The sequence below is a fragment of the Acinonyx jubatus genome, chromosome D1 (assembly GCF_027475565.1).
Source record: "Acinonyx jubatus isolate Ajub_Pintada_27869175 chromosome D1, VMU_Ajub_asm_v1.0, whole genome shotgun sequence".
Lineage (NCBI taxonomy): Eukaryota > Metazoa > Chordata > Mammalia > Carnivora > Felidae > Acinonyx > Acinonyx jubatus.
In genome coordinates, this window is record NC_069390.1 from 48,826,081 (window position 1) to 48,846,304 (window position 20,224).

The 20,224-nt window shown below is 43.0% G+C and overlaps 1 protein-coding gene across 5 annotated transcripts in view; it reads left to right on the plus strand.

Moving 5' to 3' along the window:
* Positions 1-20,224, plus strand: part of SCUBE2 (signal peptide, CUB domain and EGF like domain containing 2) — a 67,576-nt gene that overhangs the window by 15,656 nt on the left and 31,696 nt on the right. For 3 of the 5 annotated variants that reach the window (XM_027073186.2, XM_027073185.2, XM_015084683.3), the window contains exons 5-13: positions 3,401-3,526; positions 6,226-6,342; positions 7,087-7,176; positions 12,509-12,625; positions 13,580-13,702; positions 16,120-16,236; positions 17,520-17,642; positions 18,070-18,186; positions 18,447-18,533. In XM_027073186.2, coding sequence (XP_026928987.1) covers positions 3,401-3,526; positions 6,226-6,342; positions 7,087-7,176; positions 12,509-12,625; positions 13,580-13,702; positions 16,120-16,236; positions 17,520-17,642; positions 18,070-18,186; positions 18,447-18,533 — 1,017 coding nt within the window. The remainder of the gene's footprint in view (positions 1-3,400; positions 3,527-6,225; positions 6,343-7,086; positions 7,177-12,508; positions 12,626-13,579; positions 13,703-16,119; positions 16,237-17,519; positions 17,643-18,069; positions 18,187-18,446; positions 18,534-20,224) is intronic. The other 2 variants (XM_027073189.2, XM_027073188.2) reach the window with 1 other exon arrangement.

The window sequence follows — 20,224 nt, forward strand, 5'->3', positions numbered from 1 at the left end:
GATTATAGCAGTCTGTAACTGAGACCCTGTCCATCCTAGGGTTTTAACTCTTCAAATAGATCAGTCTGTAAACAGTGTTCCTTTAGGATTTCCTCCTTGCTGTGCACATTAAACCCTTAGAACCTGTTATTAAAATGGACTTTAAAACCCATTGTTGATACTCCAAAATTGGTTAAAAGAAGGTGACATTACAAGCTAGTATTTTCTAGTGTTGTGGTTACTTTTAATAATTATTTACTAAATGTTCTTCAATTTAGGGGATCATAATAGATGATTCTGAGGGAAAGCTTAAGCTATTGATTTTTTTAAATTATTATTCTTAGAGACCCCAAGCTCTGATAAAGAGACTGTGTGTTTTCACCCATGTAATGGGGGTAGGCTGGAGAGAGACATACTGCCCCGGCTGGCCTTTGTCCCCATTCATGGGTGCTCAGGCTCTCAAAATGAGCATTCCTCTTTTGTTTTGTCTGGTCTGAGAATATTTTTCGATGCTTGCACCGCTGCCCTTGCAGAGTAGGGGGAAGGTGTCAGGGTAGTGAGGAAGGGGCTGTGCTCTCAACAGGGCCTGTCTCTGTCTTTTGTAGAACATTTCTTGCTCTGTTCGCAAGGCATATATTAATTCAGTTTCCAGAAATATTCTTCAGGGAGACTCTGAGCTGGGGACCACCACAATAGGCTATTTCTAATGTTTTTGTGAGCTATTTCCCTCCCGGTAAACTAAACAACCCTAAATATGACTGCCAGCCCAATTTCTGGGGGGAGCCAGAATCTTGGCTGGGCCTCCCAGTTGGGACCGGACCCATCTGCTTCCCCTAGCAGTGGCATTTTTTTGTGTGTGTCAGGGTACTATGAACAGCTTTCGGGGCACCTTTTGAAAAGCCCCCAGCATTTCCAGAGTCATTTTAACCTCTGTTACCTCCTGGTAAGTTTAGGTCTGGCTTGACATGATAGGACATTGGGGGCAACTTTTTGTGTATCCCCATGGCATCTGACACAGTCAATTCTTTCTTTCTTTCTTTCTTTCTTTCTTTCTTTCTTTCTTTCTTTCTTTCTTTTTTTAACTTTTTAAAAAGTTTATTTATTTTGAGAAAGAGACAGTGCAAGTTGGGGGGGGGGAGCAGAGAGAGGGAGAGAGAGAGAGAGAAAGAGAGAGAATCCTAAGCAGACTCCATGCTATTGGCAGAGTCCAATGCGGGGCTTGAACTCATGAATCATGAGATCCTGACCTGAGCTGAAACCAAGAATTGGATGCTTAACTGACTGAGTCACCCAGGTGCCCCAATTCTTTTTTCTTTTCTTTTCTTTTCTTTTCTTTTCTTTTCTTTTCTTTTCTTTTCTTTTCTTTTCTTTTCTTTTCTTTTCTTTCTTTCTTTCTTTCTTTCTTTCTTTCTTTTACAGTCAATTCTTATGAAATATTTCTTGTGTAAGTGAATTGCTCCTCTGAGGTGGTAAAGGTCACTTTGCAAATGTCTTAGACTTGAAAACAGAGTGAAGAGAAGCAGCAGCTGACCTGTTTGGGGAGCGTACTTTGCAGGTATTCCTGCTGCCTTTTCTTGGGCACTGTTATGTTTAGCCCTGGTACTCCTGGTGCCTGTCATTCCAAATGCTCTGTTGATCCATGAACAAATGTAATTCTTGCTGGGCCTTCCTAGGAGGACAGGGCGCTGCTTCTGGAGACAGCTCTCACCTCCTGTGCTGTCTCAGTATTGGGAGCAAATAACATTTCCAAAAATCACCAGCCAGAACTAAGAGAGAGCTTTGCTCTGATCCAGTACAAGCCCCATTCTGTGTTAACTGACAGCAGCCTTGGCATGGGTGAATGAATCTCAGCAACTTCCAGCAGACTGAGTGCTGGAGTTCAAACAGCTTGTAACTGTCAGATAAAAAACAAAATGGCTTTAAGAGAATATGGGATGTATTAACAGTTACACTGTCTTTTGGAATAGGAATGACATCTGTTTGTATTAAATCAGCTATTCCAGTTAAGCATAGATCAATGACTCTATGGTGAGAATTAGTGAGAAGTGACTTTTGACTTAATTAGGACCAACTGATTCTAATTAAGTCAAAAGATTTTAGGGGCACAATACAGAACAGTGTAGGATCCTAAAGAAGTTGAATGAAAACTTTTTGTACTCATGTTTAAAACAGTGCTACATTTGGGGTGCCTGGGTGGCTCAGTCAGTTAAGCATCTGACTTCGGCTCAGGTCATGATCTCGCAGTTTGTGAGTTCAAGTCCCGCGTCGGGCTCTGTGCTGATGGCCTGGAGCCTGCTTCAGATTCTGTGTCTCTCCCTGTCTCTTCCCCTCCCATGCTCATGTTCGGTCTCTCTCTGACTCTAAATAATAAATAAACGTTAAAAACTTTTTTTAAATTTCTACTTCTAGTGTTAGAGAGTGTCTTGTTGGTTGAAAACAAAAAAACCTACTCTCAAAGACACTTATTGTACAGAGGCAAAGAAGCATCACATGGGCATGTATTTAATATAATAATGCAGTACAAACTGAGCAGAGGTTTTGAGAATACTCTTGGGTGTGATGAGAGTTCCTCCAGAGTTCTGGCAGGTGGCAGGGTCTCAAAGAATTGGTTTGAGAAGAGGCAGGATTCTGGCAAACCACACAGATATACATTATGTTATGACCCCATCATTTAAGTGCATATTAAACTAGCCAGGAAAAGAATCTTCTTCCCAGCTCTGTTACCACAAGATTGGACCTAATGAAAATGATAGTATACCTGGAAAGGATTTTACAGCACATGTGTGAGGTCTCTTTCTGTTCTCTCTGTTGTGTTGCTGCTATGCTCTGAACCTGCTGAGGGAGGGCCCAGGGACTAGGTGAGAGTGGTCACAGAAGAGAGACCCCTGGGCTGGTGTTCACATGCTGATGCCAGAAGATAGTAGTCAGAGTCCCCTCCAAAGTGTGGATTTGGTTGGGGTAGAGAGGGGAGTTGACATTTTCAGAAAATCATCTTCAAGAGTATGTGAACCAGTTGGGAATCTTCATCTCTGCAGATTTCCTTAGAGAGATTGTCCCCTCTTTGTATCCTTGGTCAGCATGGTAACAACCTGGCAGAGGTAAGAGTCTAGGTAGCAGTTCCCGGGGTCTGCAGGCTGTGGTTCCACACCCCCCAGAGAGCTCTTGTGCTTTCTTTTCAGTGTACTAGGAAGGCTCCTACCTCTAGGAGACTTCAGACATTGTATCTCTTGGGTGAGATAAAAAAATTTTTATGTCTCTGTTAATTGACCTGACTGGATTCGGATGACATGTTTGTTTAAAATGTGGGGCTGATGGAGACCCAGGCAGGCAGGTCCCCCCTCTCCCCAGCCTTTTGCAGTGCCCCTGGGGCTCAGGACTGTGCCTACAGCCTGGTCACTGGCTGCATGCTGCTGTTTTGCAGAGGGTCTGAGCTGCATGAATCAGAATCACGGCTGTGGTCACATCTGCAAGGAGGCCCCGAAGGGCAGTGTCGCCTGCGAGTGCAGGCCAGGTTTTGAGCTGGCCAAGAATCAGAGAGATTGCATCCGTAAGTACAGACTGGCACACGCCTGTGCTGGGAACCATCCTACTCCACAGGTTGTCTTCTGCAGCCCAGGATCAGAAACGCCACCTCATGGTGGAGCAATCACATCAGGAAAGGCAGCCATCTTAAGATACTGACCTTCACTGAGGACTAAGTTTGCTGCGCAAGGGTAGTCTCTGATAGGGAAAGGAAATGATACTTTTTAAGGGAACCAATTAGAAGGAAATAAAATTTGGGAGTGAGGACTGTGAATGTTGGGGGCCAGTCTCCCTGTTCCCACAGAATGAAACCAAATGTTGTCATCTGGCAATCACAGCTCTTTGCTACCTGGTCCTGCTTCTTGTACAAGCCACATCCACCTCCTTTTCCCAAACACCGACCTATTTGCCTGCTGGAGAACAGCCCATGTTCTTTCATGCCTCCAAGCCTTCTCCAAGCCCTCCTCCTCACCTGGCTTGGTGAATTCTCACTCAATTTTTAATATTCTGCCTAACGCCTAATAATGATAAGGATAATAGCTACTTTTGGGGAACATTTACTGTGTGCAAAGTCTTGTCCAAAGATGTACCAATTCCATTGAATTCTTAATATCACCACCCTATGAGCTAAGTATTATTATCATCATTTTTAGTTGAGAAAATTATGGAGAAGGTAAAGCAACAAGGTCACACAGGGAGCACATGGCCAATTAGGATTCGGGTGTCGATCTAGCTCGAAGGCTCTTTAGCACTTTGCTAGACTTCCCCAGAAGCCCTGACAGACCTGGCAGCCATTTTGTATTTTGGCTCCCACAGCACTGTTGATTCCTCAATTATAGCACACGACACCAGGCTTGAATTGTGTATTTATGTGTCTGTCTCCCCAGCTGTGAGCCCCCACAGTCAGGGACCTTGTCTTATTTTTGCTTCTTAGTCTTCCCCTGGTGCCTACCACAGGATGTGCTCACTACACATTTATTTATGAATGGATGGATCAATGGTGTACCCAGTCTGGACACAGCTGCCATACAACGATGAAACACAATAATGAAACTCCAACTGGTAATAGGGAACAACCTGCCATTAAAGGTGTTCCTAAACCACTATCTATGCCAGAGGAGACAGATGGTTTTCCTTTAGCAACTCTTCCCAAAGCCATGGACTTTCTATAATTCCCCTGCAGTTTGCGGAGGATGGTTGTTTACAGTGAGTCGACCTGAGTGGTTAAGAGATGAGGAGGTAGTTTCTCTGGTGAGAGACTTTTCTCCATTGTCTCCATCACAAAGCAGAGTGCAACTCTGAAACCTGCCAAACCAGGGCTGGTGCCACCACCAGAAATAGATTCTGACAGACTCTTAGGACTCCTAAAAGTGAGGCTGTCCCTGTGAGCTTCTAGTGGGCTGAACCAAGTGGCTCCACTAGGTGCCTTCACAAGGAGGACCCATGTCTCTAGAGGAGACTCACCTGTGGAGTGAGATTCTTTGGCAGTTCAGTTTTTCAGGGGCTAGTAGAATACCTGGAATTTAAATTTTAAAATATTCTTGAGATGTCACTTCCTCAAAAATTATTATAATTACATTTGAGGAAAGAACAAAAAGAAAAACAGAAGAATTCCACCACATAACCAGCTGTTTCACTGTTTTTGTTTGTTTGTTTTTTGCTCTTCCCTCATGTCCCTTCACTTTTTCCATATTCCCATTTAGTTGTTCTCAGACATACTCAATTTTTACACCACTGTGACCACAGAACAGTTTCTTTCTCACGTCACAAATACGTATTTCGTTCTGTCACATTGGAAACATTACACATGCTTATGTAAGAATTTCAACAGCCCTAAGTGTGTAAAGAAAATCTATAACCTTCCCTTTCCCATTTCTCTTGCCAGAGGTAACCACGGTTCAGTTTGATGATAGATCATTTTGAGTTGGCTTTTTTTTTTTTGGCTTATCGTCAGTGAGTTCATACACAGTCTTCGTAATCGTTGGTTAATGTTGCATTAAATGTGTGCAGTCATCATTTCCTCTACATTCCCTCCCTTCTAAGTAATCTAGATAGAATCTGATGAGAGAAATTCTAACGTATTTGTACAAATAAGTATTATCTGTTTCTTCCAGAGTAAAGTGCTAGAACATTTTCTAAAGCCCCAGTATAGCTGTATTAATATGCAAACTTCTCCTGATAGAACAAAGCAGTAGTCTAGAATCTTTTGGCATAATTCTCCTGGAATAGTGATAATCTCTCTTACCTTCCTGTTGCCATTTTCCTGTATAACTGCTCAAATCTGTCATTCAGCATTTCTTTTTTTTAAATGTTTTTTTAAGTTTATTTATTTATTTTGAGAGAGAGAAAGAGAGAGCAGGGGAGGGGCAGAGAGAAAGGGAAAGAGAGAGAATCTCCAGTGGGCTCTGCACTGACAATGCAGACCCCGATGTGGGTCTCGAACTCACGAACTGTGAGATTGTGACCTGAGCTGAAATCAAGAGTCAAGATGCTTAACCTACTGAGCCACCCAGGTGCCCCAGCATTTCTTGAATTCATATTGTGACTATCTGTTTACATAGACAGCGTCTGGCTCTGAGTCAGGGTTACTTCTTTTATGTGCTGTGCCTAGCACACAGTAGGTGTTCAAAACTTGCTGAATGACAAGCAGAGATCTTCTGAAGCAAACCCATCCCTGGTTGTGGAAAAGTCAGTGTTCAGTGTGTTGCTTGGGTTTCCTCTTAGTGACCTGTAACCATGGGAATGGTGGGTGCCAGCACTCCTGCGAGGACACCACCGAAGGCCCGGAGTGCAGCTGCCACCCAGGGTACAAGATGCACACAGATGGAAGGAGCTGCCTCGGTGAGTGACCCCTACACTTGGTGAGGGTCTGCCCCAGCCTGCCCACCCCTAACCCCAAAACTGAACCTAACTGTTAATGGTGTTTAGCACCAGATTCAGGGTATTTCCAGAGCATTTGCCTCCAGATGGGTTCCGTGATGCTTTACATGTGGTAGTGGGAGTAGTCTAGTCCTGGGAGGGTGTCCCCTCTCTCCCTGTGCCACCATGGAAAGCCCTTTCTCTTCTCCTAGACTAGGGGGGCTCCTGAAGATGGTACTCTGGAGACTGGGACAATACATCCTAAAGGTCCAGGGCAACATGAAGTTAAAGCTAGCCATTTGTGATGACACAGTGGCCCTTATGGTCAGCAGAAGCCTATGTTGCCTATTTCTGTCAGGATGCTATCCTGTACTTCATGGTCCGTCCTTTGCTAGCTCCATTTTAGAGGTTCCCAGGCCCCAGGTTCTTTTTGTCCTGGACTGAGGGTACTAGAGTGAATCTGAAGCTTACATTCCCTAGTGTCTCTTTGGTCACTGCAATATGCTTCAAAAATCTTTTCCATGTTTATTGTTTACTAAGGCTCTGCGGCCATTCAACATACTGTGTTTCCCGCAGCGCCTCTTTACAACACGTTTTTATTGAGGGAACAGAGTGGCACCTCTTACATTGTTCTCGTGTCTGGGGTTTCGGCAGAAGGGGTTGTGCAGGGGATGAATAATCTGATTCATTCAGTCTGAGAACTGTGTTGTTTTGCGTCTCTTATAGAGCAAGAGGACACTGCCCTGGAGGTGACAGAGAGCAATGCCACATCAGTGGTGGACAGTGATAAACGGGTGAAACGGCGGCTGCTCATGGGTAGGCACTGCCCCCTCTTCCTTGGCCACTGTCCTGTCCCTTTCCCTCCTTAACTTATTACATCAGGCCTGAACCTGGGCCTAACTTATTACATCAGGGCCCCTACACCCTCAGACCAGCTGGACCTGGGTCAGCAGCTCCTGTCAAGCCACATTGTGTCTGTTCTTCACCCACTGCTGTTACTTAGTCACCATCCAAGGACTCTAGAATTGTGGGAAGGGCACCGGCCCAGCAATCAGAACAAGCAAGTTAGCCTCCTAGCGCTGCCCCCAACTGGCTGTGAGACTCGGGCAAATCCCCCTGAGCCTCGGTCTCCTGGTCTTTCTTTGAAACGGATATAATAAAACCTACCTCTTAGGGTTATCAGGAAGCTCAGTTATGATAATAATATGCAAAGTGGCCATAGTCCAATGCCTGGGACTTAGTGGGTGGTCAGTGGATGTCAGTTCCTGTCCTTCTGAGTAACTAACTGACCAGGGAGGCACTTTGGGCAGGCAGCCCCTAGCTTAGCATGGTGATTTGTCTGGGTTTTTGTCAGCTGAGCCATCTTCTCTCTGACTTCAGCCCATGTTAATGGCAAAAGAGATGAATGGAGAAGAGTGGCACTTGGCTGCGGGATATAAGAAGGTCTGCCAGCAGATCTGCCAGCGGAGCTGGAGACGGGAACAGAAGTAGAGGCAGTGGCTGTGTGGGTGGCAATCAGATCCTCTGACACATTATTATTCTGGAGAAAGCTTGGCTTGACCTAAACAAAACCAGTTTTTTGATAGCTTCTATATTTAACAGGTAATATATTGAGCAGACATTGGCCACCAGGGAGGTGACATTTCTGAGCTCTTTTCTACCCTATTAAAATTATTTTTAATTGTGTTAAATTAAAATACTGCATACAAATAGTATAAAAAACCTTAAAAACTTTAATCAGTGCTATTAGGCATGTTATGAAATACATCATTTCCTTGCCTCAAAACTTCCCTTTCCTTCATCCCATTTGACAAAGGCAACAATTTTCATTTCTCCTAGTTGTTTCTTCTTCTAACTTGCCCTCCACCATATTTCTGAAAAGTATATATAGTTATTTCTCTTTTTCTCACGTATATTGTGACATTATACACTTATTTATTGATGTGTCAGTTTTAGATATTTACTTTGACTTCCTATTCCAGGACACAACAAGTTTTAGCTCTCTTCTGCTCTCTCCCCTAATGCATACACTCCCTCTCCCATACCCTTAATGTGGTTTTATCACTATTTAAATCAATATTATGTATTTACATCATTGTGATTATGAGTATCTAAATATGATTCACCTGAACCACATAATGTGCTATGATTATTATTTTCTCTGCTTAGTTTTCTAAGTACCTCTTAGCAGTTCTTTTGCAAATTTCAGGCAGAGTTCTAAAACCCTTTCAATGTGTTCAAATACAACAATTGTCTTATCAATTCCATTTTCTTCTTTTTATTTTATTTTATTTTTTTTCAGTATATGAAATGTATTGTCAAATTGGTTTCCATACAACACCTCCATTTCCTTCTTAAAAAGTATCTTCCGGGGCGCCTGAGTGGCTCAACCAGTTAAGCTTCTGACTCTTGATTTCAGCTCAGGTCCTGATCTCTCGGTTTGTGAGATCGAGCCCCACGTTGGGCTCTGTGCTGATGGAGCGGAGCCTGCTTGGGATTCTCTCTCTCCCTCTGTCTCTGCCCCTTCCCCGCTCAAAATAAATAAATAAACATTAAAAAAATGTTTTTAGGGGCGCCTGGGTGGCGCAGTCGGTTAAGCGTCCGACTTCAGCCAGGTCACGATCTCACGGTCCGTGAGTTCGAGCCCCGCGTCAGGCTCTGGGCTGATGGCTCGGAGCCTGGAGCCTGTTTCCGATTCTGTGTCTCCCTCTCTCTCTGCCCCTCCCCCGTTCATGCTCTGTCTCTCTCTGTCCCCCCCCCCCCCCAAAAAAAAAGTTGGAAAAAAAAATGTTTTTAAAGTGTCTTATGAGGCTTCCCTGCCGTGGAGGGGCCTGATTCTTCAGGCTGGCTGTACACTTCTCCTCTGGGCCTTCCCATTAGCACCAGCCTGGGAATGCCCTTCACCATGCTCCTGTGTCAGTAGACCTCATGTCTTCTCTTTTGTTAGTTTACACGGGTAGGTATAGGTTTTTAAAAGCCTTCCACGCCTGAGAATGCCTTTCTACTCTCCTTTTATTGAGAATTTAGCTCAGTATAGAATTCCAAGTTGTGAGTAGTGAGTGCTCTATTTTTTTCAGGCATTCAGTGTTGTTTTAAGAAATCTAAAGTCATTTTTATTTTTGATCCTTTGAATGGAATCTATGAAAGCTTCTGTCTGGATGTTTTCAGGGTCTTATCCTTGTCCCTGTTGATGTGAAATTTCACAATAATGACCCTCACTATGGGACTTTTCCCACCTGTTATGCTGAAGGCCACTCAGTTGGCCTTTTCAATATGGATATTTGAGTCCTTTAGTTCTGAGACAGTTCCTTATATTTTTTCTTTGATAATTTTCTTCACTCCATATTCTCTGTTCTTTCTCTCTGGAACTTGTGTTAGTTGGCTGTTTAACTCCTCTAATTTTCTTCTCTTTTCTTAAATTTTTGTTCTATTTCTAGGAGATTTTCCATTTTTTTCTTCTAATCCTCTTCAGGATTTCTTTTTAAATTTCTGTTTTCATACTGTAATTTTTCAAGAATTTTACTTTGGTCTTTTGTTGTAGGTACATATTCATGTTTCGTGAATGCTTTTCTTATCTCTCTGAGGAAATTAATTACAAGATTTTCAAAACTTTTATTTTTTTTCCCCTGTATTAGCTTTGTTTCTTCCAAGTTCCCTCTTCTTTGTTTGTTTGATTTGGTGCATTTGTTTCATATTAAAGGCCTTCTTGAACTGTCTGGTGATTCTAGGTTGAGTTTTCATATTTAATAGTGAAATACTAAAAAGCCAATTGGATATTCTATCAGCTGGTAGGCTTTATACTTGGATGACTAGCAGTGACTTAGCCATTTCATCTGGAGATCTTCAAATGCTAATATCTATACGTCTTTTCACTTGGGCAGGCCAGTTCAGTCTCCTGCCAAGCAGACATAGTCTTGCCTGTCAGTGTTCCCAGAGCTGGGATGATGGTGGTTGGTGGTAAGACTTTGAGATCTCTCTTTTCAGGGTATAGATTTTTACCTAACAGTGTCTCTTCCTCCCTCTCTGTTATTCCTGGTACCCTGGAGCCCAGTACTTCTCTGGTCCCACTTCTCCAGAGGATAAATTTCTCTGTTGTAGCCCGAATAGGGAAGGGGAGTCACCTGGCTGTGAAATTTAGGAGGGGATCTGAGGGTTTATCTGTTTCTTTCACAGACTTATAATCAATCTTCCTATTTTTAACTCGTCCTCACCTCCGCCTCTAGAGTAACTTCGTATCTCCAATTCCCAGGCCTTTCTGGGTTCTGTGGCTCATATGAGCTTACCACCTGTTGGCACCCCCTCTGCAGACCACTAGGGTTTATCTTTCTGCTGTGCCCATTACTGCTCCTCCACTGATATGCCACTTCCAGGATATTTATATTGTCTTGGCTTCCATTTTATTTGTCCTTAAGGATTTGTACTTTAAAAAATTTTTAATTTCAGAATAGTTAACATACAGTGTAATATTAGTTTCAGGTGTACAATATAGTGATTTGGCACTTCCATACAACACCTGGTGCCCATCACAAGTGCACTCCTTAATCCCCATCCCCTGTTTCACCTATCCACCCACCTACCTCTCCTCTGGTTACCATCCATTGTTCTCTGTAGTTAGGAATCTGTTTTTCGGTTTGTCTCTCTCTTTTTGTCCTTTGCTCATTTGTTTTCTTTCTTAAATTCCACATATGAGTGAACTCATATGGTATTTGTCTTTCTCTGACTTATTTAGCTTAGCATGAAAAAAAATTTTAAGTGTCTTCGGAGTATAGAGTATTGTAACTCCATCTGTGTTGTTGCAAATGGCAGGATTTAATTCTTTTTTATGGCTGAATAATATTCCAGTGTGTGTGTGTGTGTGTGTGTGTGTGTGTATGTGTATCATGTTTTCTTTATCCATTCATTCATCAACCGATGGACACTTGGGCTGTTTCCATAATTTGGCTATTGTAAATAATGCTGCCAGAAACATGGGGGTGTATGTGTCCCATTGAATTAGTATTTTTGTATTTTTTGGGTAAATATCCACTAGTGTGGTTACTGGATTGTAGGGGAGTTCTATTTTTAACTTTTAGAGGAATCTCCATACTCTTTTACACCATTTTTTAAGGATTTATACTTTATTATTTTTTGTTGTGTGTATGTGTGTGTGTGTGTGAGAGAGAGAGAGAGAGACAGAGACAGAGACAGGGAGAATTCCAAGCAGGCTTCTCACTGACAGTGCAGAGCCCAACACCAGGCTCTTTTCAGGGCTTGATCTCACCACTGCAAGATCACAACTCAAGCTGATATTGAGAGTTGGGTGCTTAACCAGCTGAGCCAGCCTGGTGCCCCAAGGATTTATACTTGAAAAAAATCTATTTACTCTCATGTTAGGATTTGAGAGGAAACAGATATACCTATTCTACTGTCCTTTTTAATTAGAACTAAGCTTCTCCCCCCAAGGCTCTACAGTGAGGTAGCTATGGAAGTAAAAGCAGTAAGTGAAACTAGAAGGACATTTGCTTGTTGTTCCTCATCTCTTTAGTTGTGACTTAACAACTTTGGCTGATTTTTTCATGTACTTCTGACAGGTCTTTCTCCTTTCATCGAAAGGTAAACTTCTAATCTGAGTTAATTGGCAGTTGCAGGGATGAAGTCCAATGACTTCCCTTCTGCAGCAAGGGAATAGTTGGGGTAGGGGAAGCTTGCCCTCTCTTGCTTCTCCTATTACTTATATTGAAGGGAGAGGGTTCAGGATTGAGGAAGGGACATCCCCCTTTGCCCTGTTCTGCATTCACATCTAGCTTGCCAGATGTAGCCATGCTTAGCAGGTCACTGGCTGTGGATCAATAGGAAATTTTAGTGGCTTCAAATCTGCCAGTGGGGGATTGGGAAGGCTCAGCAAGTTGGAGAGAGAGACATTGTTAGCCTTGTATCAAGCTTCTTTGGGAGATGTCACTTATTTAGACGGGAGAGAGGAGCTGTACCTGCTGTCTCTTTAGCTCACCTGCAGGTGGTAGAGACTTGGGATACAACTGTGAGTACCCCACCATGCTTCTTGGATTTCATGAACTTTGCCAGTTATTAATACTGCAGCGATATCCTTTCCTCCCAGCTGTATCAGCATTTCTTTAGCAAGCTAACTGTCTTTTTCTTACCTCCTTGTCAGAAACGTGTGCTGTCAACAATGGAGGCTGCGATCGCACCTGTAAGGATACTTCAACAGGTGTTCATTGCAGTTGTCCCGTTGGATTCACCCTCCAGTTGGATGGGAAGACTTGTAAAGGTAGCCTGTGCCTCTCCATGCTGCTAATGTATGGGGATGAAGGAAGCTCTTCCCCTCCATATCTCCTGAGTGATTCCGGATTTGCTTATGATTCATATTGATCGAAGCTTTTCTTCCCTGGACTAGTGGAAGGTTATAATTGAGTAAGCTTAATTAGAACCAACTTAATTACACTAACTATTGAGAAGGTCAGCTTCAGCAAGCATCAGATGACCCATTTCAGGTAGGGCCTTATTAGAAAAAGGTGGAAGCTCAAGAAAACATTCATTTGCAGGTGATAATATCAACATCTTATAAATAACAATCTAGAGACTATTTATAAATAACAGCCAAGATTATTATCCAGAGAACATAATGAATAACTATAAAATTAGCTTTTACTAATGAATAGATACCTCAGTGACCTGCTAGCATTTCATGGACAAGAGTACAAAGGCTTAGTTCTTTAACATGATAAAAAGTAGACAACCAGTTACCAGATGAAACTGAGAGAAGATAAGATTAATTTGAGTATCAGGAATCATTTAAAAGCATTGAGACTACTTGATTGTTGTGTAATTTGCCAAAGCAAATGTTCTAATTCCTTATAAACTGAAGCATTAAACTGGAATGGAAAGTATGCCCAAGGGAGCCATCTTATCTTGAGAGAGCAGGGCAAGAATGAAACTATAATAGGACATCACCATTCTTTCCCATAATATGTGTCCTTAATGCTAGTCCAGGGTAGCACAAGTCAGAGTTCTCAAGGGGACAAGACACTTGTCTTTCCAAATCAGTTAAGCCAGACTAGAAAACATGTGTAAGATTAAAAACATCAGCAAACATCCTTAAACGCTTTTATGGGTCTGTTTTTGTTTCAGAGAGTAATGAAGCACGCACACAATAGCACTTCAGGGATTTGTGGAAAACCAGGCAAGTATCGCTCTCTGATTTGCCGATGCTTACCTGTTACAGATATTGATGAGTGCCAGACCCGCAATGGAGGTTGCGATCATTTCTGCAAAAACACCGTGGGCAGTTTTGACTGCAGCTGCAGAAAGGGATTTAAATTATTAACAGATGAGAAGTCTTGCCAAGGTATGTGCTGAAACATAGCTGTGCTGTGCAATGCCCGCTGGTTGGAGCAGAGAAGACGAAACCCCACTTTGGCAGAGACTGGCTCATTGGGCTTTTTGATGGAGTCATTAATCCAACCTCCAGTCCATGCTTCACTTATTTCATCTGTTGGTAGAGTAAAAACACCAATGTAGCTCACAAGTATTAACGATTAGAGAACACCTTAAAGAATCCATCTGGTGTGATTACAGCAGAGCTGGCTGCTAGAAATGGAATGGATCACAGAGTGTAAACAGGGTTGCATTAGGGTGTTGAGATTATGAAGAATTTTTCTTTTCTAAAAATTTCCTTTAATTTTGAGGATTTTGTAATAAAACTTGGTGGAAAAAGTATGTAGATTGAGTTAACATACCTTACCTTTTCCTAGCGAAAAGTTGGGGTCAACCCATAATCAAGGTCATGTACCAGTTGATCTCTTCCTTATAGCCTTTGTTTTAATGACCAGCCTTTGGTGCTTGGGGAGAGGGACGGTGGAGAGGGACGGGGAATTGAGTGGAGGCAAGGCTGGTGGGTCCTCGGGCAGGATTGCAGACCCCCTCTTACATGCTTTCCTCCCACACAAGAGGTGTGGTAAGGGAGCATCTTTGGGGAGCAGTTGTTGATATTAATAACTCTTATGGATGGGAGTAAGCTTTGTTGGGTGAGAAGCATCATATCTAGTTTCAGATGAGCACCTTTTATGCCCTATGGATATATAGGAAGCAGCTTTCAGGAAAGATGTGCTGTCATGTATTCTTGTTCCATTTCTGGAAATAAGAACAGCCTAACTTATTTTGTTAGAAATCCCAGAATTAAATTAAAATCAGAAAATAATATCTGATTTCACTTTAGGTAATAAAAATGGAACATTACCTTCTTTTAGCCTTATGGTATGAATTAGGTTTCTCTCTTGGTTTTTTTTTTTTTCCTCCTAATACATAATTTGTCAGCAGTTCAAGTATAGCCCCCTTTAAATTCAGCAAGATCATTCTAGATGAGTATTGCATGGCTTTCCTCTATTTGACTTGGAAAGCAAATTTGATGTTGCACATAATGTTTCCTAATGTATAGGGCAAGAAATACTGTTTAAGCTGTGTAAACACATTAAAAAGGAATTAGAAAAGTGATCTCATTATTTTTGGCAAAGCAACAGCCCATCATGTGCAGCCAAAGCCAGCTACTGAACAAGTCCACATTCCCAACAACTGGTTGATCTTAATCACAGAATTCAGAGAGTGACATCAATTACTAGGGAAGAAATGGACTTTTTTCCTATTTTTCACTGATCAGAACAAATATTTTCACAGAACAAATTTACTGAGGAAATTGCCAAGATTTCTGGGAAAAGCAAATGATGAAGAGATTTTGTAAGAATTTGCCCTTTCTAATTTCATTTTTTCATTCCTCCAGTTCCTTCCAAATGTTTGGTTTTTATTAACATAGTTTCTTGTGGCACATTTGGTGTTGAAAAAGAGATCTAGCTCTGGGCTAATTGGCTTCCACTGAGTTCTGTACTGGTCCTGGTTTATCCATTTGGAGACACAAGTCATAACTCTATTTAAAAAAAACCCTCCAAAGAGTTGAGGAAAGGAAGCACTGAAATTCTAGTCTACAGGAAAGATGTGAAGACCAGACCAGGGAAGAAGAGATGATTAAATCGACAAAGGCAGCCTCCTGAGGCTAGTTTCCAGGACCTCAGCTGAAGCCAGCAATGCTTCCACATTGAACCAGGACAGGAGGGGCCTTGTGGGGCTGGACCATGGCAGAAGAACAAAGCCAAGGGATTGGCCAAGAGGATCCAGTTTGGAGCTTAAACACCAAATTTTCGTGTCTGCAATAGAAACTCACTGAGGATGTTTGTGTTCATGCATTCTTTTAGTGCAGAGGACATTAAAACCGAGGATAAGTTGGACTCCTGGGGCCAGAAGACTAATTCTGGAAAGACAGGAACCAGATTTATCTCCAACCCAGCTGTTTTCTCCTTTCAATTTGCTAGAGCTTATATAATTAGTACTGCTGTTTTACCAATAGTAATATAACAACAATAATGTGTGGGTTGCACCTTATAGTTTACAAACCCTTTTAAGGTATGCTGTCTCATTTAGCTTCATTTAAATATTTTAAATTACTCAGCTCTGCAAATAGGCATGTGAGAAAGACCAACTGAGCTTAAAGACAAGTGCAGTTTGCAACAGAATTTGGAAATAAGGATTCTGGTTGTGAGTATACTTATTATAGTCTGCCCAACATTGTCTAAACACAAGTGAGCAAGAGAACTGATACTTTTAAAATTCTGTTTATGTTGTTTTCGTTGTCAGTCAATAGGTGGAATTACAAATGCTCTTTCCACTCATCCCTCAGAGTTGGTTTCAGCTCCCCTCTCCCTTTGACAATTACAGATGTGGATGAATGCTCTTTGGATAGGACCTGTGACCACAGCTGCATCAACCACCCTGGCACATTTTCATGTGCTTGCAACAGAGGGTACACCCTCTATGGCTTCACCCACTGTGGAGGTGAGCAGAATGTCCCTCTAGAGTCAGGTGAACCTGGGCCTGCAGGGGAGGCCTAGCTCCCAAGGTTTCTCCAGATCAGGGTCAATTTTCCTATATTGGGGAGTGAATGGGATGTTTTAGTCCCTGTATAGTCGTAGTGACTTCATCAACTCAAGGGAAACATCTGCTAAGGGAAATCTATCACACTGATCCCTTTAACGTGTTGAGTGTGAAATGGAGCAGAGAGAAGAAGTGAGCTAATCAACTGTGAATTCTTTGTTGACTTTATTGACATAGTTGTATTCAGTGGAAGCGTCTCTCAGGAGCTGATATCCTGTCTGTTGGAACTTCCCAGTGGATAGGAAAGTCACAGTCCTCAGAGAGGGCACCAACCAATTCCACAGCCTTACTGTGCACAGGAACTAGCTGAAAAACCTTTTTAAAGCTTGGAGCTGGTCTTTGGACAGGTCTTTGAGCTGGGAGTGGGACCATCGACTTGATCTCTCTGTGCTGTGCCCATGTAGCAGCATGTTCTGATGTCATTTGTCCTTATTCTCATGTAGACTATGGCATAAATAAGATTTGACATCAAATGACTCCCCCCACAATTCTGAATGACTTGGGCTTCTTAAAGGTATTACTGAGTATCCGAATATTTGGGAACTACTGGCCTAAATACTTCCTGCCCAATCCTTGTGTTCTATACATAATAAGAATGGAGCATAGTGGGATTTGGTATAGATAGTATTGTCTCTCTTCTTTTCGATACATCCTTGGCATGGCTAAAAATGTACTTTTCCAGTCCACCAAGAATATATTCAAGAAAATATTCCCTGAATATGGATGTGTGTCTGGGTTTTTGATGGACCACCTTCCAACCTAGACTCAGTCTCAGGTTGATGGGAATTAGTGCAAGTCATTTTCCTTTTCTATATTCCACCTACTGAATATGAACTGTCAAGTGAAGAATCCTAATTCTGTCTCCCTTGGTATGTAGCCCAGGAGGATGGGCTATGCAGTGCTTGAGCTTGGACATCTGAAAGTAGAGTGTGCCCCCCTTCTGAGTATCCTGAATGGGGGAAATGTTTGGTCAAGAACGGAACTTGAGACCATCCTGGCGAGGCCTATGCCAGGAAATCCACTGAGTGGGGAGTGGGGTCTGCTGGTGCCAGGTGCACATCCTGAAGGCAGTTAGCACCTTCCCTTTGTTTAGTGAGTTCAACCATGTGACTTCCTCAAGGGAGGGACAGTGCCAGCCCGGTCATCCATGGGCTGCTGTGACAGGAGAGTGTTTTGTTCCACAGACACCAACGAGTGCAGCGTCAACAACGGAGGCTGTCAGCAGGTCTGTGTGAACACTGTGGGCAGCTATGAATGCCGATGCCACTCTGCATACAAGCTCCACTGGAATAAAAAAGACTGTGTGGGTAAGGGGTACCGAGGCTCACAGTCAGCAGGCTCACACTGCCACTGGCAGCTCTCTCCCGTGTCCAACTGGGCCCGGAGTGCACTTGACCATCCCTTCACTGATTCTTCTCCCCTCAGCAGCAGCAGCCATTCTTTAAATAGTTCAAAAACAGGAGATACTTTACAGGCTCTTTGGTGTTTCCTTCTGTGCTTCTGTGTAGGTTGGAGCACTTCTGTTTTTCTGGTTGTTTTTCTGCATGGAAAAAAATAGCATACAAATAGCTTCCTTACCTTGGAGGGACATGGCGCCCTGTGTCTTGTGTTCTGTGCTGGGTATCAGTTCCACCTTCTTTTCTTGGGGCCTTGGATGTCTGGAACTCAGCTGCCTTTAGCATGCCTGGAAGTGTCCTTCTCTTTCTATAAGTGTCTGCTTTTTGTCCTGTCTAGAAGTGAAGGGGGTCCTGCCCACTAGTGTATCACCCCATGTGGCCCTGCATTGCGGTAGGAGTGGTGGAGGAGACAGATGCTTCCTCAGATGTCACTCTGGCATTCACCTCTCTTCAGGTGAGTGGGTCTCAGTCCCTGGGGCAAGTCCTCATGCCAGAACCAGGCCTTCCTGGCCTTTAGGTGTTAAACACCCTCAAAGGATTTCCAGGTGTTTGACCAGCTGCCCCCTGACCACCAGAGGCCCATGCCTTGACACCCATATGCTGAGCATTTGTCTAGTGGTCCACGTGGAATGGGAGGTGGGGGGTGATTTTAGCTCCTACCAGGAGATACCGTAACCTTGCTTTCATGTTGACAACCCACATTCTGTCTGTCAGGACTGCAAGAGGCCTACTCTGTCACCTGCGGCTCTTCCTCTTCTCTCAGGAGCAAACAGCAAAAATCCAATGACTCTGCTTTCGGGGGTAATTACCAAATCTGCATGTTCTCTCTGGGGTTCACTGTGTTAAATGGGCTTCATTCTTGAGGTGCAGTTCTGGGCATTGGCTTTATTTTCTTTTCTCTTAATCTCCTCATTGCTGTGAGTGCATTACAGGATGTTCTTGCCCACAGCCTTGGTGCCTGAAAACTGACTCACTGTGTAACAAATACTTACTGACTATCCACTGTGTGCTAGGATGCTCTGTGTTCAGCCCTGGTGGGTTGTCATCTTGGGCAGAGAGGTGCACAGAACTCTGAGATCTGGAGGTTCGGGTCTCTCAAACTCCCTGTACCCCAGAGCACCTCAAAGGCCCAGAAGGCAATGTGTGCCTGGAGCACATGGAGTTGGTAGAGATAGACATGGGCATGACGGGGCGCAAGGATTCTCTCCAGAGAAAAAGGCCTGAACACTTTCTCGTTTGTCAAAAGACAAAGAATGAAATGTAAAGCTTTTAAGTAGCCTTTTCCGCCTCGATTTAGATATCTCTATGATTATGTCATGAGAATATTTGAATGAGCAAATAGTTCCTGATGTCTGTATTACATATATGAGCAGAGCTAGCTGGTAATAATACTCGAATATATTTATTGAGCAGTTAAAACATACCAGCCTCTGTATTACATGTATTATCTGATCTAATCCACACTGCAACCCTCGGCGCAATTTTACTATTATCCTCATTAACCAGATGAAGAAACTGAGGTTCAGAGAGGTGAAATGATATACCCAATGTGACTCAGATAGGAAATAGTGGAGCCAGGATTTTAACCAGAAGTCTAGATCTAGAGTCGTAAGCATCATCCTTCACTGCCTCTCTTGCCTAACATTTGGACCCAGTCAGAACAGATATCATGGTCTGTTTCACCAAATCCCTCAGTGATGGGCACTTGGAAATTTAGGCCACCCCCAGGATGGGCAAGCAAATAGTTAATAGTCATTCAGTTCTTACTTTGTGCCAGACAGTAGGATAAACTTTTTTTTTTATTATCTCATTTAATCCTCATAAGGATTACATAATCCTCATGTAAGTACCCCAATTTTGTCTGTTTTACAAATGAGGAAACTGAGGCTTAGGGAGCTTTAGTAACTTGCTTAAGTTCTCATCATAAGTCAAAGAGCTAAAGCATGAATCCTGGTCTTTGGCTCCAGAACTTGACATATGATTAAGACTGATTGTGGGAGGGAGAGCAGAATTTTGCACAAGAGGCCCTAAAAGTGGGACTGTCGCTTTCCCCAGACCCTGAACATCCTAGCCACACTTAGTGAGTGCCATCCCTGTCTGCTCCCTCAACCTTGTCCTCCAAGGAAAGACTTATCCAGGAGAATCTGCCCTTCACCATTTCCATCAGCAGTCTTGTTTAAATTTGAACTAGGAGATTCTGGTCTTCTTTCTTGGGAAGGCATGAAAGTGACTTCATGGTTCATCTCAGCGTTCAGGTTGTTTTAGGTTCTCTCTTTATTATATTCGAACACAGGATTCACTTCAGATGAAGGGATAAGTGTAACTCTTAGGAGGCTCCTGGTGTCCCCAGCCTCAGGGTAACGGGCACTCCATGATCCAAATCTTTTGTGGTCTCAGGGTAAGAGAGGAGCTCAGGGTGTGCAGTGTATAGCCTACGGATAGCTTGCCACTACCCACCAGGTATTTCCATTCCTTTGTCTCTGAACATAACA